Genomic DNA, 22,823 nt, shown 5'->3' with positions numbered 1-22,823 from the left:
GTGTGGTGTAACTATGAGAGAGAGAAAAATATTTGGAATGATTCGAATAAACACAAAATTGATTCCTGTAAGAGAGGCATGTGGATTAAATTAGTTTTATCTTTAAACTGGTAGTAGATTATTAGGTGTGTATATGCAACTACATGTCTCCAGAAGTGAGTTTTTTGTGCTCATGCATTTTGATAACTGTGGTTGTCTGAAATGGACACTATTAATCCATTAAGGTTTTTATCAACGATACGCTGCTATAATCAGTTTTGTCTGGGTCTCTCCTAATTGCACTGTTCTATAAATTTCCTGAACACCTGAATATCTCACTTTCCCAAAACAAGTGTAATGACTTAATATCTGCAGTATTTCCTCACAGGAGTAATCCATCCTTACAAAGTAATTTAATTGGGGTTGATTGAACAGATGTTAGATGTTGCTTTTAAAGGCCTTAGCTAGTTTTAGAGTAGCCTTGCAATGTTTTGTTTTCTTGCAGCACATACTAAATATAAATTAGACAAGGAGAACACAATAAATATGTGCTAGAAATGCTTGAATCAGTAACTGTTATAGTGGGGATTTTTTTTGGATTAAGAAAAACGCATCTGTCCATTTAGAGATACAGTTGACTTTGCCAAAAAGGAAGTACTACAGGCATTTCTGGAGTGCAGTGCAGTTGTGAACAATATTCAGCATTATCACACTGTAGTTTATGATGGGAAGTAATGAAGAAAATAGCATTTTGCAGTGCTTCACGGTTACAACTGATGCTTTCAGTTGGTTGTAACTGAGAGGAACAGGATAGATGGGAAGGAAGATATAACAAAAGGTAGAAATGAAATGTGGTTAACTTCTTTTCTGAAAGGGAGAAGAGAAATCACTAAAAATATTACAAATGCATTTCTGAAGTCTTTTCCTGGAAAAAACTCCTTTAGCAGGCACAAGTCTATGACACATTTGTCAATAGAAAGACAGCTGAGTTAGTATGGCTGTCAATAAATAGATGAGAAGACGGTATATATTTTATCTTCAAGAAGAAACACTGTCCTTTGGCACAACTGTAAGAGGATCGATATCAAACAGTAAGGGCCTTTTTTTACTGCTTTGCTCACCTTTTTTTTTTTTTTTTTTTGTACACTGAGAGAATTTATGCGATGAGAAAGCAAAGTTCTAAACATTGCAGAAATAGCAAACAGATTTTAATCTGGTGGCCTCCAAGTTTTTTCATGACTTGCAGATTCAGTTTCCCTTGTTAGCAATGTGACTATTATCAGACTAAGATTTCAACATAAATGTTTCTTTAAGGGGTTTTAAAATGTATCATATATAGGCATATGAAGTTCAGAGTTTCACTATCTTTAAAAAATAATATGAAATATCTCTAGGGATGATTATATCTGAATAAAATGTCTTTTCTGCTCTTATGTAAAGCCAGTTAAAGGAAAGAAGTAAAAACTTAATGTTTGACATTGCTGTGTTCAAATGCGCTTAAATCAATCCTAGTAGATAAGCACTCCTACAATGTTTATATTTTTAATTATGTATTTGATGTCTTAGGCTCTTATAAAGGGACTAATTTTATTTTCATTTGTATTAGTCTCTTTAAGGACTTCAGTGTCTGACTCAAGGGCTATGAGAAAGGTATCATCTTCACTTTACTGTCAAACTGGAGTAAATGCATTAGGAGGAGACATCAAGTATCACAAATTAGGGAAAGACTGGCTGTCACATTCCTCAGAGCTCTTTTTACTGGATGATGTAAAACTAGGGGGTCCTGAGGTGCCCTTACTTGTACCTTTTTAATTTTGTTTTGTTTTGTTTTTCCCCTCTGATTTTTTCTTCAGACTTAAAAGTGTAAAACACTTGGATAATAATTTTGACTGTAAATTATTCTAAATCAGAGATATACAGGCAGAATCACTTAAATCTCATTTTGTTAGGTATGGTGATCCATTTTAAGCTGATGTAATAAATGTGAGATCACCTGACTATCTGTTATACTGAATATACTAGAGTGGAAGTCTACCTTATTGCTGGTAGAAGAAGGAGGGGAGTTGTTCTCAGAGTGGTGACATTTCATATATGAGTAAAGTTGTTTTCCTTAGATTACTTTGTGAGGTTTCATGTAGATTGGTAGTAGTGAAAACTAGAAGCAATGCAAGTAAATTGAGTGTTGTTTGTTTGTTTTTTTCTTTTCCAAAGGTGGGAATACTTGATCTTTGCTGGTTACAATTTTGGATCCCAACAAAATAAGTCTTTGCCATATTTCTGGAAAAATCTGCAGTTTGCCCGGTGACCTGTTTACATTTGCATCCTGAGTTTGAGGCTGCTGTTAGCAGCATTGTAGCAGGATATTTTTGGGGAGGTAAAATGTTACTGGTTTCAGTGGACTGAATATGGTTATTTCGTCATGATGAACTCAGGAAGTCTGCTATATGCAGAGTATCACCATGACATCCCCTTTCTTCCTTCTGGTCTTAACCCATGAGCTCTCAACAGAGGCTCTTCCTCATTGCCTAGCAAAGCTCCATCCTCTCAAACCTCCACTTGGCACAGAAGGAGCTGCCATTGCCTGCCCGTGGCTTCCCTGCCTATTCCTAAACAGCTCAGTTTGTTGACTGGCTTCCTAGGAGGTGTCTGTATCAAGGTGTACACTGTTTTTCCACACCCTCGCTTTCTTTGAATTTGGCTTTGTTTAGTCCTGTGGAGACCTCAGCTGCCTCACTTGCTTGATCTGTGCTCTGGCAAAGGCTCTAGCATAGCTGGCATCAAGCACTTCCTTAAGTTTTTGGCAGCAGGCTGGCAGGAGACACTACACAAATTTTCTATGAAATCCTATTACTTGAGTATTGTTACTAAAGCTCTTATCTGCTAAAAACATAGGAATGTGCCTTATACTTCTATGTACTATTGTTCTAGAAACTGGCAGATTTTACCTTTCCATCAACCTCTTGCAAGAAATGTGTCGTAGGTACGTAAGGTGTGCATGGTTTTGAGATGGCAGATGCTGGGAGGAAATCTGTTATAAATACTTAGCAAAACTCTGTACAAGTCAGTTCTGAAGAAGCCAACCTTGTCTTTGATTAGCTAGACAGGTTGAGCTGCTTTTTTTTTTCTTCTGTTATGAATATTTTTCAGTTTTTCGATTGTCCCAGTACATTGTAATGAACCCTCTTTTTCAGTGGTCTTACTGAGGTATAGACTCTAGGTCTCTACTAGTCTAGCAATGATGATTCCACAGCTTACAGACTTGCTTTTTTTTTTTTCCTACATCTTATGCTCATACACTAAAGGACTGCATTTTATACACAGTAAAGCTAAAATGTATTTGTTGTCTTATCAGTAACAAGTGGGTCAATACACTTAAAATGTCGTCACACTGTCTGCTTTTATCTAGATTTCAACAGGTCTGCCCATACTCTATATCTAGTGTCCTGATTGTTGAAGCATCTAAGGATAATTAAGATAACCTTCATGTAATTTTCAGGGGGAAAAAAAGGAACAACCACTTTACGAAGGTTCTCTTGGCATAGTTCTACACGAACAACAACTTAACTGAATGTGCTCTGCAGTAAAAGGTGCTCCATGACAGTAGACTTCTGAATTTTATGAAGACATTCCCAGAAGATTAGCATAAAGGACTTGAGTTAGATTATAGTTGGAGCTGTAGAAAAGTATTTGAGGTATGAAGACCATATTAATGTTGTCACAATGTTAAAAATCAAGAATTCTGAGACAGGTCCGTGCCTCTTTGGAAGACAGAGGAGTTCTGAACAGTTCACTTTGGGTATACAAAACTCCTTAGGTTATTTTACAACATAAAAGCAAGTTACTGAAATGGCTTTCTGGAGTTTTCATGGTGTTTGCCAAAATGATGACGGTATAGTCAGTTTAATTCTAGATGTTTTTCTAAGCAAATTGTAGAGTGTATTAAGTTACATTAGTGCGGGCTATGCACTAGGAGTCCTGCAACTGCAGGTCAACCAGCGGTCCCCTTGCTTACCTGTATCAATAAGTGGGCAATTGTTTAACAGCTAAAAACTTTGTTGGAAAAAAGACAGTGTGTCACAGAGTAGGGTTTTTGAGCCATTTTGCCCTATACTTACCTGCTAATTAATTCTTGCAGCTCCTCCCTGCTTACCTCAGGTGCAACCTCAGAGGAATAAAGTTACTCTGCTTCTGATTCTGTTAGGTGTAATTTTTATGGTAAGGATTGTAATAACACTGTTTCAGATCCAATGATTTCCGAGCTTATTTTATGTCTTAAAACCATGAGAGATGCTTTCTTGTACGCTTGTTATTATATATCTGAGAACTAAACCAAAAGACATGTGCGGGAGGGGAGGCTGCTAGTTTGTAGCTATAGGAAATCTTTTCTATTTTCTGATATATGTACTTATTTTCTGTATTGCTGTTTCTAGAACAAAGGACCTTTGTGTGAACTTAGGTTTACTACCTTAGTAAAAAGGTTGGAGCAGATGAATTAAATGAATTTTCTCATTGTAATTTTGTAACTGGTTGTTCCAAGTTATTTTGGAATTGTGAATTGTTCATTCTAATTTAACTTTCAGAGTAAGCAGCAGGTATGGTAAGTTCAAATCCAATATACAGATCCTTCTTTTAAGCAAGTATTTTTTGGAGGAGAAAAGCCTTCTGTGCTTTATATTCCAATATTCAGTAATAGCCAATATTCAGTATCCCCTGTAATGCTTTAAATAATTTTTCACTATTTATTAGTTTCTTCCTGGAGTTTTTATAAACCAGTTATGTTTATTCTGATTATTTGTTCTTGCTGTTTCCATCTTCTGAATGTTGAAATTTGACTTAGATATAAGCTTTTTTCAGGAGTATCATTTTTGCTGAGTATTTTCAGGTATATTTTAAAAAAGGTTTTGAGTAGTGATTTCCAAAACCAATAATAAGAACAGCTGTAGTCTTTAAAGCTTTAAACAAAAAGGGTTATTAAGGGCCAGAGTTTGATGGAAAGCCAAACATAATGCACAGACTACTTGATATAATACACATGTTCTAAATTTCTTATCCTTGTAGGGTCTGGATTTCTTGTCCTTGCAGTTAATCTATAGTTGTCCACTTTCAGCTGTAGAAACTTCTGAGAAATTAATCTTTAACTTCCCTATTTCATGATCCCATTTTTTAACCTTGATAATCATAAAATAGCATTAGAGTGAGAACTGTCTAGATTAATTGCTGCACATTTCTTTTAATAACATAGGATTTTTTACAGTTACTGTTACGTTTTATATAGATGTTTTATTCTTCTGTCCAGTTAAAAATCTTGAAAGCAATTAATGGTCTTACTGTAGGAAAGTCCTTTTCTGAAATTCATTATAAGTTTGCCTTTGGTTTAAATTTCCATTTTGCAGTGGAACTGGAGAACTTCCCCATTAATTCTGTATTCATTATTTAAGTCTTTCTATTAAGGGATGCAGTACCTCACATGTTCACATATTTCCATAATGGTTGTCCAGGTGTATTTATAGGTTAATGCCTAGTTTATAACTACACTGCCTAGTACTGAGGAGATTAATAATTGTTCTTCAATAATTTCTGGAAGCTATATTTCTTGTCCTGAAAACAAACTTGGTTGAAAAATTAAGCTTTTAAGAGGAGTTGCTAACAGAAGGAAAACAATACTGTAAGTAGTACAAATTGAGTACTGACATGAAAAGCAGGCATAGAAATTATTTGCTTTTGGTTTTAGTTACTTTAGTTTCTGTCTCATCTTTGAGTAGCAGGTATAAATCTAGAAACAATACATTTGAATGAACATACGAATCAGCTGGTCTGATGTCAAAATTAGAATGTCTCTGGAGTTAAATAACCAATAAGTTTTTTTGAAAGTGCCGACTGCATAAACCCAGTAGGAAATTTCTAATGAAGACCTTTTATGCACCCACACATATATATGTAAAAAATATAAAACTAGGTTATTTTAGATTAACACGTTAACAGCTGATCAGTAATAAGTATCTTCAGCCTGCATTTGTATTATGGCAAACATAAGCTGAGTTAGTCAAGAATCTTTTTTCTGTTACTTCTCAAGTTTTAATTGACTATTCCATCGTTCAAGTTATACTTTGTCAGTTTAGCTGCTTTTTAAAGTGATCTTTGATTGACACGTGACAATTATCCTTATTACTGTCTGGTATCATCCACAAGCAGGATGTGATCTGAGCAAAGGCAGTGTGTAAAAATGGAATAGGAATATTTTATAATGCAATTAAATATTAACCTTTTTTCACTTTATATGTATTACCTTTATTATATGCATCTTATCCAGTCTTACTGGCAAATAGGATTTTAAAAAGCAATTTATTGTTTAAAAATGATCAATTTTGGCATGTGGGCATAATTTTTTACAGTTAAGAGATAATTATCTATTCCATCCGTCCATTATCTTCAGATAACTTCTGTTTCTGCAGTACTCGGGTACAAAGATTCTAAAAATGTTACATAAAGGTAGAGTATATAACTATATAGTGTTATTTTTAAAAGTTTTACTTCATCACAAACTGCTTTGTTTTGCATAGAGTATTTGTTACGTATGATGGAAGTCCAGTTTAAAAGGGATTAGAAGCGATTATTTTTTGAAAATGTAAAATTTTATGTTCACAGCATTTTCTTTATTTTTCACATGTGGTATTAAATAATTATTGCTATTGATGTTCACTTGGGTATGATAGTAATATGTTGCATATGGAAATAAATATTGGTGCAAAATGCTTTGTTTTTTTAATCATCCAGGAAGTTGAGTACCGAAAGCTTACAGTTCCTTTTTTAAAAAATAAAATGTTAAAATATCAATAGTTGCTATTGTTCTTGAGAGCTGAAAAGATGCATTTAGTTTAATATCTATTTAATTTTGATGGAATGACAATTGAGAAGGGAGTTTCTTTGTAATTGAGACGCCTGACAATAGTTCTTTTAATTGGTTTTAGTCATGGCTTTTAGTGTATAATAGGGGTCAGATATTGATCTCAGTAAAATAAAACTTTCAATGGGGATCATTAAATCATTTATTCTGTGCTGGCATCGGTGTAAGTTATTACTTAACTTGTCATTGTTCTAGCCAAAATTTCCTTTGAAATCATTTACTGCTCTATGGGATTTTTAACTGTGCTAATTAATATGATTATTGGTTACTTCCTAGTAATTAAATATCTAGGACGACTTTTGGGATCTCATGCCTTTGTCTGTTAATCTGTCATTTACAGTAATAATATCCAAGATGTCAGTATCAATTCAACCTTTATAGACTCACTATTATTAATTTATGCCATAGCTATTTCAGTCCTTAGGATATGCAGTAAAAAGTATCCTAACTCTTGCGATCAGAAATGACATATTGGATCTATAGGCGTCCGTTTTTTTCAGGATTATAGGATGATTTATTCTTTCTAAATTTTCTGTTGTTTGTTTCTACATTGTCACATTTGTTGTTTTTAATAAGCAATTGAATATAAAAACTAGAATGGAATGAGTGATTTGCTTTTGGAGCCATAGCAGGTGCTTTGCTGCTTTCTGAACCTGTTGTGTTCTGCCATGTACTCCAGTTTAACACCTTGGGGCAAAAAGAGCCCGGTACAAATGGCAGTCTGACGTCAAAACTAACAGCGAAGAAACCGTGATTTTATGCGTTACCAAATTTGACCAATGTAAGTTCTAGAATTGCACAGATTGCTTATGTTGTAACATTAGATAACTGCGTGTACATAGATCAAAATCAAAATGAAATTAATCAAGGATTTATTTTAAAATCAGACATTTTAGAAAAGTTGATTGTTGTACTTACAAAAATGTTTTCTTTAAACTGCCAGTAAGTGTAACTTCTAAATGGAGTGGAGTACTTCTTGAGGCTTACTTTAAAAGCTCTGAGGTTGCTATGCTTGCCTTATACAGAAGTCAGATATCCCTAATATTTAAAAGTAAAGCAGTGCTCTACAGTATTTCAGAGTGGTATTTGGCTCTTTAGTTGTTGTGAAGTAAACGCATTATAAAAGCTAGTAGAATTCCAAGCTTAGTATTTCCATTTCCTTCAAATGCATCTTCTGGCTACTGTTAAATCTGTAATTGCATAGTAATACTTGAAAATCTTGTACTCATGTAAAATCTAATTTTACTCATGTAAAATCTAATTTATTTCTAATTTATAGATTTTTAGATAATTTTATATCTAATTTAAAGATATATTATCAGAGTTGATTGCTGCCTAGTTGTGTAATTTTGAGGATGTGTACATCTAATGGAAAGTGAAAGTTTATTTAGTTGTAAATTTTTTTTCTTTCTAAACTACATTAATATTTTTAGAGTTTATAAATTCCTCATCATATATATAATTGCCAACCCTTATGTGTTCTTGCACATAGATTTCAAAGCCATAGAGAACAAACTGCTGCTTTGGGAGGGAGCAGGCTTTAGCTTCAAGGTGTTTGAGGAATTGCTGCCAGCGGTAACCGATGGTGAAGTGTTCTCGTCACCAGTGCAAATGTATCCTAGTTTAGAGGAAGTGAATTGGGGGAATGTATTTCCACACAGAGGATATGGCAATGGAAAGACAATACCAAGGACGTGGAGTAAGAGAGGGATTCTTTTGTTGTTGTGTAGCTACTGCTTGCCATGTGATTCTCCTCAGTTACAGGATAATTTGGATATCATTTAGGATGATCTTTGATCTAATGAACAAGTGTACTGAACTTAATCTCTTTCACACGTTTCCTTAGCTGATTCCAATGCAGTAACTTGGTTGCATGTAGCCCATTTAAGTGTTATGTATTTTTCAAGTCTGTGGCGTGGCAATCCTTGAACACCTTATTGGGAGAATTCCCAAGTCAGGGCATGGGAGAGCATCACAGGGACCTTTCTCTGGGTGGCCTAGAGCTGCTCTGAGCAGCTTGTGGTGGAGTTGAAGTTAGAGAAGCTCACATGTTCAGTTTTCTGCTTCAAGAGGGAAGTGGAGATACAGAAATCCAGCACTGGCACACAGGGAGGCAGCCCCTATCTGGAGAAGGACGAACTCAGCTTTGCAATACAAATGATGAGTGAACTCCCAACAAGCTCCAGTTTGTGGTGGAGAAACCCAGAGTCAGGCTATCTCCTCTGTAAAGCAGAAATAGCTGCCTCTTGTCACCCCTCCTCTGACTTGCTTTCCAAACCTCGTGTGCCCTCTGTAAGAAAGAGGCTGAGCACCTGAGATTTCAGCATCTTAAATTCTAAGATATATCCGCATGGGAGGTGAAATGGATAGGGCTGAGCTTTTCTGCGCTTGCACACTGCCAATATTTACTACAGGCAAGATCTGGATCTTATTAGAACAACTGGGAGCAGAATTTTTTTCCAGCCTGGAATTTTATTTATCAGCCAGAATGGAAATTCTTGCACAAATGGAGAGCAAGCTTTGTAAAATCTTTAGCTATACATTTTCTAATATTTTTTTTTTTCTCGATGGACATTTTATAGCTAAATAATAGTTCAAAATTAAGGTCCTTAATTAACAAGTAAAGAACTGACCCAATGCCAGCAACAACTGAATCACTAATATTTTAGGCCATCTGTTGTAGAATTGTCAGATAATTCGGAATTTGACATTTTACTCCCTTTATACAGATAATTTTCATCTAAATCTTGACACAGAGAAGCTAACAATCTCAATCCAGATATGCATTAATGTCAGATGCAAAAGCACATGATGTACTTCTGGTCTATTTAAAGACCTGTTTTTTCAGAGGACAGTTTTTAATTTGTTTTTTTGAACTGTAGTATATTTGCAAATATACTTGTCTTGGAGTGTTGAACTCCTGATGTTATTTATTCAAGCAAAAGACATTTACATTTCCAAATCTAATTATGTATAGGGAGAGCTGTTCTTCAATTATGTTGAAAATATTCAGGAAAAGGTTGCAGAGTCTTAATCTCCTGTGGGCAGTCTTTGAACTACTTCTGGAGATAGAATACCAGCAGTTAAAGCAAGGTTAGCATTCACCTATCCTTGATAGAAATTAATGCCCCAGTTCCCATATTTTTTCATATATACAGATTTCATAACTACTCGGTTAAATATAGTTTTACCTGGTTTAAAATTCCTTTATGTACAATAAATTAAAACATAAAGATGATAGTGTTTATCATGAGACCATGAGAGGTATTCTTGGATCTTTATGTATGAAAATCCTGTTGTCATGTTGTAGACCACTACTTGCTTTTGGCTTAAGTCTGTTTGTTTTAAGACTGTTTTTAAAACAAAGACTTATTTTGTTGGCTACTTGCTTTGTTTGTTGTCTTGGTGAGAAACAGTAATTGATCAAAATACAGATAAAGTTGTGATCAGGTGAATAAAAAGTGGCAGAGGCATGTGAGCAGTTATACTGAAGATGGATTGGAAACCAGAAGCTTAATATCAATGGTGAGAAACGTTATTTTCTGAAATTATTTAATAAAATTTCATTGATGTGCTACAATATTGATCAACAATTTTGCAAACTAAATCCATTAGAAAGTAGTAAAACAATACATCATTTATTCCTGACTTTTGGGGAGGCATTCCCAAATGCCTTTTTGTGGGGAGGCGTTTTTTTGCAAGTGCATCAGGTTTCAACAGCTGAACTAACTGAAAAACAAAGTTGTAGCTGCATATATTTGTAAACTTTCTGTTTGTTGCTTACAGTTAAGGATACTTTGTTACTGACCTCTTAATTGCAGCAAATAGATGGTGAGATAGTGAGACAATCTGTCTAATATTTATCTATGAAACACCTGTAAAAATGTATTGGCTGCTTCTGATGAAAGATGACGAGAAAATTCAAATTTTGGTGGTATTGCTACTCTTGACATTGTAGGATTTATTGACAGTTATTTCACTTCTTGCTTCTAGCAGAATATTTCAGTGAAAGGCTTTGAGGACTAAGCCTCTATTCTGATGTTTTTAGGTTTTATTTAAAGTTCTTTTTTTGAGTTAGGAATCTTACAGGATTTTTTTGGCATTGCTGCTCTTCTAACCGTACTCCAGATGTGGTTTAGTAGAGTTGCTGCAACCTCTCTTCAGCCATGGATTCCTGTTACACTGCTCTTCATGCTTAGTCTGGTGGCTGTTGACCTCTAAGGTATTTGAGTTGCTCATATTATTTTAGCCCGAATGACAGTTTGTGAAAGTTCTCTGGAAAGGGATGGCAGATACTCTTCCCCACATAGAATGGGTCATCACTTCATGCAACATAGAATATATTTTCAGAGTTAGAAAGTAATTATTTTCTTCTTCCTGTAGAGCATTATTATTAATTACTGTACAGACTGGGGAGGAAAATATTTTGCTTCTTAGTGAAAGCGCAATATTATCGTCTTCTAGTGTTTGTTTTAGAAGGAACATTGGGATTGTCTCCTCTGAAGATTCTTTTGGATTTGGTATTTAGAAGAGCCACTTTTTATCTCCTTTGTTTTCTGAAGACAGGGCAATATTATTTGGCTATTTAGGTTCTAATATTAAGCTTTGAAACAGTTCTGAGTATTTTAATGGAGTTACAATGATGTGAAAGTGAAGAAGAGGCGATCAGTAACCACTTCTGCATCACTTCCGTACGGGCTTCCATATTAAAAAGAGAACCAGAGTTTCACTTGGTTCTTGTGTTGATTTACAGAGAACTGAGTTGATAATCCATACAGTCTGCTGGGCTTTGGAACTTTGTTTTCCTAGCAATGTGGCCAAAAACCATGAAGGAGCAAGGAAGAGTGAGCAATAACCTGTTCAGAGTTCAGGAGTCATCTTGAGGAGGGGGTGAGGAAGTTGTAGTGAGGAGAAGAGAGGACAGCAAGTATCATGAAGTTCCAAAAGTAAGGAAAATGTGAAATACGAAGATTTCCAAGCTATGGAAGCAGATTCCAAGGGTAGGTTTTTTTCACAGTGATCCCTGCAGATCTTCTGATGAACACCTGTCGAGAAGTATTTGAGGAGTAGTTGGCCTGCAGAAGAGTTACAAACAGCTTGGATTACTGATAAACAAAAGTAGCACAGTGAGTCTTTCATAGAAGAAATCTGTGTTTTCCCTCCTGGAGGCAGTACTGCGAAACTCTGGGGTTTTTTCTCCAGGTACTGTGATTCCAGCCAACTATCATTGGTTTGACATTACTGGAGGAGCTCATAGTACACCAGAAATCAATGGCAAGTTAATCTGATTTATGTAAATTTTTATATAGAACTTTTTAAAAGTCAGCATTATGGCAGAATGTGCCTTGGAAAGCACCATAGGGTCCAAACTACTGAGGGACCTGCTGTGGTGGGTGGTGAGTGGATGTCTCCTCTTGTTTTCAGTGACTGTGGCATTCTTATAGGCAAGAAATATCATCCTTCTCTCTGACAGGAGATCAATACACTAAAATGGTTCAAGAGTTTCTTGAGGAAGCATATTCAGTACATAGTGACACAGTATGCCACCACCACATCTCTTCTACAGAGAGTCCTGTGAAGAATAATCCTCACTCCAGTTATAGTCATCTGCCTGATAACTGATTAAAAGTTTTGAGGGTGTGAATGCGGTGCTGGTTGTATTGTGCCGTGCTACTTCTCTTGTCTCTCGTCCTTGGCTTTCATCCAGAATTAAGGAATGCATTTCTTGAAAAATGCGAACTACTTTGTCCATGCTTAGCTTTCAGTCTTTTTACATATTTTTTTAAAGTCTCAACTTAGTTTTTGAGAGAATATTATATTCAGGGCTTTGGCCTTATCTTCAAGATGTAGTATGTTATGAACTTAAGATAGTTTAAAACTTATAGATAAAAACTGCCCTCTTCCATAACAGGATCATTCTAATTAATCAAGGAGAGCTAACCTTCAAGTTAATATGGGCTGGAAATTTTATTTCCTAGTGTAGTGTAGGACTGAAATGAATTTCCTTTGAAGACTCTTATGGTCTTATCGCTTTCCAGACCAGCTGCCAAGTGCACTTCTTGCTTGATCTTTCTTCTGTAACAAGATACAAAACAGCATATATGTTCAAATAAGGAAACTAAAAATAGCAGGCTGCACATACAGCTCTCTTCACAGATATGAGAGAGAATAAACTGTGAAAATTTGTAGTTATATCAGTTATATTGCAGAATAATACTGAGATACTATGATGAATGTAGTTGCACTAAACCTTTTTGGAATAAAACAAAATAGCTTGTGCATTTGGACCACCTTACTTTGCCAGCTTTTTGCTATATGTAATGTAGGGAACTTGGATCCTGACATGAGCATGAAGAACCTTTCTAAGATTTCTAACACATACCTAATGATTACAGTGTGTGAGAACATACTTGCCTGTTTGTCCCCTTCTGCAAATTTCAAAATTGTTTTACAGTAAAGATAAAGTAGTTTTGAATTGAAGTGCGTCTCGAAAACCAGGCAAGCTGTTGCTCTGTGACACTTGAGAGCTCTTGAATGGGACTTTTGAATGTAGAGATAAAGAACACAGTTCCCAAATTTTTAAGATCTTTTCTCTTGAGAGGGACTACGTCTCACTGCTCTGTGTGAAAAGAAGAGAGAAAATCCGAATAAAAAACTATAACCCCCATATATCTCTGAAAAGCAAATTTTGCAGAACTCTGTAGTGATGCAGCCTGTAGTGACTCTACTTCTCTGCCTTCTCACTACTGAATAAAAGAGCAGATGAGCTTAAATGTTGAATGTAGACACAACGTAATCAATTTGGAAAATGAGTGGTGTATGCTAGTGTCGGTTATAATATATTATGTCATATACAGTTGTCAGTTTCAGATGCATGAGACTATCTAATTGTACTTTTATTTCTTTGTTTCCCCACACTTAATTGCATTAAAGGATACTATATCCTAGCCACTAGCATTAATCTTCTACATAAGCAATTCCTGTAATTGTGATGGAGATTGCTTATAGAATTTAGCAAGGTATAAAACCGCTCTGTATTACTGCGATTGAGATAGGAGTGTCGTTGGCTGGAAATTTCTTAATAAAATGTCATGGTGGGAGATGTAGATTGACACCCAAATGTTGGGAAAAGAATTACCAATTAAACAATTTCTGTAGTTGAGTATGGGAGTTGTGATGGCAGGAAGATGGTCAGTGATGCCTTTGAGGCTAGATAGCTGTTTCCAGGAGCACAACGGTGGGTGACCCACAGTGGGGAAAAAAATCTGGTAATTATACTTAAAGGTATTTTTTATAGAGTTCAGTGGTATTTCTGTTTTGCCAAGTAAGTATTCTAATAGTTTCTTTTTTATAGCTACAATTCACAGCACTTGCAAGCTGATTTTGATCTGTAAAATGTAACACTGTGTTGTGGATGTGTATCCATAGATTCCCCATCACTGGAATATGTTAAAACCACGTTTTTATAATCTTGTGCCATAAAAATTAGTATTTATGATTATCAAATTATTATCCTACATTTTGGGAGACATTTTATTTGGTACTAAAGTAATTTGATTAAAAATATAGAATAGTTCAGAAAAGTTATTCAGAGTATTAAAAAATAGTGGTCAGAAACCCATAAGCTTTGTTTTAATGGCATGCTACAAAGGGCATTCTTGACCTTATTTTGAATATTTTTATCAACAGGAAAAAAACCTTTCACTGATAAATATAGTAAAACCTGCTGATGTGATTAAAAAAAAAAAGATGGAAGTGCTGCAGAGCAATCAGGTTTGCTTTGATAAGCTGTACTCTATCAAACTGTGTTCAAATTTTAGCTCTTAAATACAGAATGAGAGACTGTCAGCTGTACCACAGGGCAGAGAACCCCAACCTAAAAAGAAGTGGCTCTGCACTGGTGATGAATAAACTGCTGAACCACGTGCAAAGTCTTTTCATCTTAGGTGTGATCTCAGAATGTATGTGAGGACTGTGAAGGAGAGTGACAAAGGTGGTTCTGCATTGGACATTGATGTAACTGCTCCTGCAAGGCTTTGTCATGTCTAGCACTTGCAGACCAGTAGATGCTCTTGAGTTTAAGGATGCAGTCTGCAAAAGTTTTGACACAATTTAGGATCAGAAACTTGACTTTCTAGGAGAGTATCAAGGAACTTGGTCTTTTCTGCAACTAGATCAAGAGGTGGCTTGGTGGTACCTAAGAGGTACCTATGCAAAGAACATCAGGGAGTTCGTCCATCTGCCAGGCAAAGATGTAAGAAAATCTGATGACTGGAAGTTTAAATTAAACTGACAATTAAACAAACCCAGCCAGTAATAAAGGACACTTGTCACTGGAAGAGCTTACCATGTGCTATGGTGGAGTCTATGGCACTGGCAGTTTTATAATAATTTTCAATATGTCTCTTATGATCTATATAGGAGAAACTCGGTTTGATTATTCCATCAGTATCTTTTAGGCATAATAAATAGTACTAACTCGTTTCAGTTTTATTTTGCATTAGGATGTTTCTTGTGCATCCTTATGACCTGTGGACCTCACTTTCAGCATGGCTGGATCAGTCCGTTTTGTAGTACATCTCAGCATTTCCTAAGCGTGTAAGGTGTGCGCATGTGTCAGAAGGGACTGCAGGTCCATCTGTCCTGTCTCCGAGAGCGGCCACTAGTGGATGCTTGAGGAAAGTATCGTGTTTGTTCTGCTCTTGCTTTTCATGATGCGTCTCCTCCCATGGCAACTGTTGGATGCTGAGCTAAACGGACATTTGGTCAGTGTAACAGTGCAGTGGGTGCTGTGTACGGGAACAAAGCAAGCACACACTGACATTTTTCTTGCCTTTGGTATTTACCATTTTATGCATTTCTGACCTGGATTAGCATCGTGGCCATTATTATCAGTGAGCACTGATGGGATTTTCATAAATTTCTCTTAATTCCTTTTAAGAACCACTTGGTTTTGGCATCCACAATATCTGTGACACCAGATTTTACAGTTTAATTACATACTCCATGACAAAGCTTCCTGTTGTTTTTAATATTCTGGACTACTCTTTCCCTGTGTGCTCCATAGCCATTGAATTGAGACGTGGTGCGTATTTTATATTTGTTGTATTCTCCACAGTCATGTATTCTTCAGGCCAGGGAGGACCAGCAGATTTCTTTCTCCTTTTTCAGCAAGCTATTTTGTGCCTTGGACCTACTTACCACCTGTCCTGGCACTTTTTCTAGTTCTCCATCTTTTTGAGATAAATGCATCTTAGATTTAGGTAATGCCATTATAATATTTGAGGGTTTTTTTAGTCCTTTTCTGAATACTATCTAAGATTCTTTTTGGCATCTAGTTCAGCAATCGCTTCACTTCTGTGATTAATTTATTGATCTTGAAGCTCCCTATACAGTTTCTCTTAGACTGTGCTGACATCTAATGGTAAGGCAAAGTGGCTTAACCACACTTAATGGCAAGATAAATTGTCTGACAGGCAAATATAATTATATATTCTTAATTCAGTATTAATTTTTGTAAGGCAAGATGGAATAACTTCAATTTTTGCACAGAAAGTCTGACCTAATACTTTTTTTTCTGGCAATTAAACTGATTTTTTCTGCCCTTTGGGCCCATTTATTTTTAGATGTAGTTTAAATTTTTGCAAGAGTTTTTCTGAATACAGTGAAAATGATGTGATGGTTTTATACTGCAGATGTTTTTAGTATAAGTCTCACTATCTCCAGAAAAAAGATAGCGGCCTGAAATAAAATGTAAGAACAAATGCTTCCCTGCTGAACTTCCGAATAGGATGTTCCAGTGTTGTTGCAACAGTCCCACTATTTCTGCATTTTGAAGAAACATGCAAACAAAAGTCTGTCATCTTTTTCTCATCCTCCTATTTGAGGTTCCTCTATATTTTTAATTGGGCATTTTTCAAACTCCCGGTGATGAGTACTTTTGAATAATACTTTTGAACTTTAGAAAGAAAAAAGGAGTTCAGATATTATTCTTAAAGTCATATTCTATGTTTAGGTGTAGTACCCTGTGTAACCTACTATCACCTAGGTTTCACTATGAGCCACCATTCCTCTGATCCAGAATTTTTGTTTTCTACAGAACCAATACTGCTGCTACTGATACTAGAAATGTTCAGCTACAAATTGTAGAGCTTTTTCAAGTAGAGTGTTTTTCTATTACATCAACCTTGGTTTTGCCTATCTTAGAGTTAGAGCCCATCTCTTGCTGTAGTCTCAGAAAGTTGACTGTTTTACTATGTAAATGCATCTTTGTTTTTATTTGAATGTTAATTTATCTTAGTATTTTTACATGTCATTTTACTTTTTGATGTTTATTAACGATACTATTCTCTCTTTTGCCAAACACAAGATACATTTTTGTACTACAGAAATACTTTGAAATGTTGATAAATTTCCATTTCTCAGTAATAACTTTTTTGCAGTCTAAGTTATCTTTAGCATATGTCATAGACTCTTCTTTTCCCAGAAAAGGGGAAAACTTGAAATTTAACTTCTAAGGGATGTCAATAATTGTTGTGGAGTGAGTAGTTCTTATTTGTGGGTTGTGCCTTGAGTTAGTTTTGCAAAAAACCTTACTACTTCATGTTTTGGGAAGAGTGAAGTCCATAAAACAGATTTCAGAATTTCAGAGCATATGTTTTAAATTTGTACTCTGGTTCTCTGCTTTTAGCTGCATGAACTGGGGAACCAGTTGTGGCACAGAATATCTCAGATGCTAGGAATGTCTGACATCCAGCCATGAGGCTCATGTGCATCAAAAAAAACCCCAAACTGTTTTGTTTCTCACCTGTTCAGGTAAACAAATGTGAGGTAAGGTGTTCGCTTTGGTGGTCATACAGTTGCAACAGTAGTCATTGCAGAAGGAGGCATCCTTCTGCTCGGTGAGCAGCTCCAGTTACCCGGAGCATACCATCCAGCTCACTGATAACTGTGACTGTTTTACCATGAAATCTTAGGTATGGTTGATTTGGATATAAAAAGGGAAATTTTTTATGATGAGGGTGGTGAGGCAGTGGGACAGTTAGCTAGAGAAGTTGTGGATACTCCATCATTAGAAGCGTTCAAGGTCATGTTGGATGGAGCTTTGAGCAATCTGATCTGGTGAAAGATGTCCCTGCCCGTGGCAGGAGGGTTGGACTAGATGATCTGTTTACTATCTGACACAAACAGTTACTGCAGAACTTATAGTTATTTAGGATAATTAAAATATTTATAACAAGAGTAATAACATTTTCATTATGTTTACTTATTGCTTCCAGGGCTTTGCGAAATGGCCATTTCAAGGGTTGTGAGGTATCATGGAAGATAGAGAGCTTATTGATTGGGTGAGAGGGAAAGAGAAGCAAAGTATTAGTCTTGGGTTGTCATGGAAACTTATTTAATTTTTGAAGTCATCAAAAACTGATGGCAATGGAATATGGAATATAAACATACTTACAATTTTCATACAGTAGCCTTATATTATACTTTTTGAAAGTCAATAGTAGAAAAAAAAATTTCAGGAACTCAATGCAGTTTTAGACCAAGGAGCATATATTAGAATGGTTAAATGAAACGAAATTTTAGATTCCCAAGGGTAAGATGAAACTTCATGACCTTATTCTCGATGTGTTAATGATCTATCAGACAGTTCTTTGAATTTCATTTGGGTTTTTGGATTTCTTACGCTTCATCTGATTTGGGATAGCCTACAAATACTTTCATGCAGTGGAAGCTGAGAATGAGGCAAAGGTAGAAATCAGTCTTCTGCTGTTCCTAGATGTACAGGTAAAAGTCTGTGCTCAGAAGAGTTTATACTCTGAATCTTTTTGCAAGCGGGATAACTAATCTGAGGTGATGCATGATACACTACAATTTTTCTGGTATACTTTCCCCACCTGTTCAGTTAGTGGAAACATGGTCTGGTCCACACAAAATCCTCAGATAAACTGATGCAAAGGAAATGGGCCTGCACTGCATGCTGCAACCGTTTGGGTTTGAGGGGCATTCTTCCCTAATAATGTCTAGTTTGTCTCGACCTACAAGTATGTGTATAATGAGCATATTGGTTTGCCTTTTTAAAAAAAAAAAATTCTTAGTTTGCTTCCTTTTCATCCTCTTTCTCTGGAGAGAAGATTGTGGGGTTTGAATTGGCCTTCAAATCTTCTCACTCACAGCTTATGTTTACCCTTTCCTCCATTACTAGTGTTAACAGTTTTGAAAACTGCAATCAAAGTTGACTAATTTACTTATCACTCCTATTTTAGCCTGTAGGATTTGCTCACTCATATAAAATATTGGAGATTCCTTTCTCCTTTTATCTTGAAGTCTCAAAGAGCAAAGATTTTCCTTTCTGAGGAAAGAGCTGAATGCTCCAGACTGCAATGCCCAGAGGCATATTCTCTTAAAAAATGTTCACAAACACTGGAATTATCTGCTTACCCGAAAGAAAAAAAACCCAATATTGTTTTCAACAGTGTATATTTTAATCTAAAATTTATGATGCTCAAAAGTGTTCTGTGCGTTGATGGTATCTCAGATGGCTTTGTAGCTAATACTTGGTGTATGATAAGCAGTATATGTTCTTAAATCACTTGGATTCTCACTTTATCTTAAAATATTGAACTACAGAAGTCTGATCTTAAATACTATTTGGTATTTTGCGTTCTGATTTTTAATTCATTATGCAGTGTGCTTGTATTTTTAGTGAATTTCTCAAATACAATTATTCATGTTGTGGTTTAGTAATTGCAGTAACTAATGCTCCCATAATTATAAGGCTTTTGTTTTGCTGGGAAATGCTTCCCATATCATCATCTTCTCTTTGTGTTAGTACATGAAGTATAATAAAAGTGTATGAAGGTTAAATTTAGAACTGTGTTAACATGTTGATTTAATTTTTTTCCTCAAAAATGTTTTTTTGAAACTTATGACAATTTACGATGAATAAAAAGTTTTAAAACAATGTTTAAAAGAAAAAAATTACTTGATTTAAATGGTACGCTTTGAAGCTACTGTAGACAGATAGAAAACATCTGGAGACACTTTCAGTGGTAGGTCAATAGTTACAGATGGTCTGTTTTTTACAGCTGTCATCCAGCTTTGTATGTAGAATGACTACAGTGGAAAAATCTTTTGCTGAATGAATAAACAAAACAGCACAAGGACGCCAGCAGGCATATATGTTTCTACAAGACGGGAAATTAAATAAGCTATAAAAATTTAAACCAAGACTAGTATTTAAAATGTTCATTATATTCTGGTTTCTGTTTCTTATCCTCTAGAACTTTGTATATGACTATCAAAGGAAGTAGATTATAAAACAGAAGTGATAAGCAAATAAATTAAAGACTAATTTAGGACTGATCCTCCTGTTGGCTGTTGGCTTAAGCAAAGGCGGGTGGCTATATAGCTAGCTTTTAAGATATTACAATGTGTCAGATTTGATGTAATGCTTGTGCAGTCTTATAATAGAGCCACACTCAATATTGAGGAATGTTGTATTTTGGAAGAATAATCAATGTTGGGAAATCTGATAGAAAATTTCTAAAATGGCAACATTCTTTTTGTTCTTTTAAAGACAAAAACCAGGGCTTCTGCATTCTTCATGAATTTTTCTTCTCCCGTTCATGATGGGATGTTATATTCATCTGCAATCAGACATTACGTGAAACAGCAGAAGAATCTTGAATTTGAGGATGAAGAAAAAGAGGCGTGGAGGGAAAGTCAAGAGGAGGATGAGGCTGAATCAAGTCTCAAAAGCATGATAAATGTTACACATTAACCATTTTAAAAATAAAATATACACAAAGAAAGAATCTTAATTAAAAGTTGAAACGCACTAAGCAGTATAGTGCTGGCAAAGATACCTATTTTAATGCAAATATGCAGTTCTTGATATTCAAAGTATTTTTCTTTATCATTTCACTCGGAGTAAGTGAATCTTCCTAATATGTTGATGAAATGTGCCTGTGTTTGGTTTTAGAAAAGTTTAACCCCTAGAAAGAAACAAGCAGATTTCTAGGTTCAGTCACTTGGAAGGCCGTTTAATGCTATCCACTGATGTTGAAAGCTGTTGGGCAGGAATAAAAAGAAACAGGGAGGTGGAATATTTGGCTTGTTTTAATGTGCACTGTGCTTGTCATACGGTGTTTGCTGTGTTTGTTTCTCCAATTCTACTGAGATATTTAAAGGTGGATAACAGTGGTGCTCTGATTATGCTTTTTAGAGGATCTTAGTTGTAGCCTGTCTGTTTGCTCGTGTGCATTTTATAATCTACTGCTATGATTAGGTTCTTGCGAGGGATTTTTCTTCTCCCTCTCCCCATCCCCCTTCCTGCTTCTCAGTGGTTTGGCTTAAAATACAGACTGCTTGTTGCAATACCCTTATGCTGTCTTGCCCAGCTACACGGTATCTGAAAAGTGCTTAGTTGTATTTGCTGCCAAAGAGCTTGCCTAGTCATGCATAAACCTGCTTTAAATGCCATTTGGTTGATATAGATGTTGGCACTCTGTGTTGTTACTGTGATGCATTTCCTTGGGTCTGTGCCCCTTGAATTGTTTCCTTCAACTTCCAAGTATCAAACTCTCGGTTACTTTATCATCGAAAGCTTAAAAGTTAAGAATGAAAAGAGCATTTTCTCTTGCTGTGAGCATTTCAATGCAAAAGTGTGGCTTTCCAGGTTCATTCCAGGTGGATGTATTTCTGTCATTTTATGGGAATCGTGTACCTGTGCCTGCCCAAGATACTTTCTTTAGCTGGCGGTGTGTTTGGTGAAAGGGTGAAAAAGTATTTGAGTGTCAAAAGGCAGAAAACAGCAACTGTCTTGGAGCATTTCTTATACTGGCTTGTTTGAACTGTGCTGTGTGCTTTGCATTTCTATGTGTTTAGAAGGCAGTTTGTTGTGAAATACCGGGTTACCTAATATGATTTAAGAACTTTATGTGTTTTCATAGCTATTTAAATTAGATAGAGATCATCTTTCTGGAAAGAGGAGGGGGAAAAAAAAAAGTATTTTAAAGTTTAAGTCATTTATCTTTCTTTTCACAGGTAGAAATAACTTTATAAAAGAGAGTAAGCATTTCTGACTTGTGGCTGGCTTGAGAAGACCATCACCAAGCTGTGTGGAGACGTTCTTTGAGCTTCCACTCTTATATCTCTAATGGACAAACACAAAGTGAAGCGGCAACGTCTGGATCGTATATTTGAAGGTTAGACATTTCAATTTCTAATGTTAACTGCGTCCATTTCATGGGCTACTGATACTTCTGGAGACTGGAGCTCTTTTCTTTTGGTCATTCAGGGTATTTTTAATTGAGTTGCAGTTCCTTTTGGGATTATATTAACTGTGTACAAAAGCTGGCTTTGTGTGAAAACAGGTCTAGACCAATAAAAGCAACTAGTGTGTGAACTCTCTAGTGTTCTACAGTTAAGTTTGCTTTCAACTTAGTATTTTACACTATTCTACCCAAACATTGTGAAAGATTGCAGTTTATATAAAGTAGCAATCACAAAGGGGTAGGATGACTGCATAATACTCTCTAGGGCCTTTCTCTACAGGCTCGCTTTATATAGGCTGATTTGACAGTCTGTAACTGATCCTAGGAAGGAAGTAGAAAATGAAACACAAAAAAAAATCCCAGAATACCGCCAAACTTCAATGAGTATTAATAAAAATGGCCTGGATTCTAGTGAAAGGTGTGTAATCAATTGGGTCAGTCATTTTACCTTGAGTCACAAATGACTGAGTTTTTAGAGTTGTTGTTTTCAGAGTTGGTGTATTCTTTTCTCATTTGCTTTTAGAGTTGGTGTGGAAGGAGGTCACGGTATAAGGCATACTATTTTTAAGAATATGCACGAATGATTGTCCTAAATGAATTTTTGTATTAAAATGTTAGCTTTTCCTTAAAAGGCAAGGGAATAGTTAATTTCTTTACTAACC

At 35.7% G+C, this 22,823-nt stretch overlaps 1 protein-coding gene across 3 annotated transcripts in view; it reads left to right on the top strand.

Moving 5' to 3' along the window:
• CTBP1 (C-terminal binding protein 1) overlaps window positions 1-22,823 on the top strand; it is a 247,211-nt gene that overhangs the window by 31,477 nt on the left and 192,911 nt on the right. For all 3 annotated transcript variants that reach the window (XM_074904351.1, XM_074904348.1, XM_074904350.1), the window contains exon 2: window positions 21,932-22,092. In XM_074904351.1, the coding sequence (XP_074760452.1) occupies window positions 22,044-22,092 (49 nt within the window). In that variant the 5' untranslated portion in view covers window positions 21,932-22,043. The remainder of the gene's footprint in view (window positions 1-21,931; window positions 22,093-22,823) is intronic.

This window comes from Athene noctua, chromosome 4 (assembly GCF_965140245.1).
Source record: "Athene noctua chromosome 4, bAthNoc1.hap1.1, whole genome shotgun sequence".
NCBI lineage: Eukaryota > Metazoa > Chordata > Aves > Strigiformes > Strigidae > Athene > Athene noctua.
The sequence above is the reverse complement of the archived record's forward strand: the minus strand, read 5'-3'. Positions and strand labels throughout refer to the sequence as shown.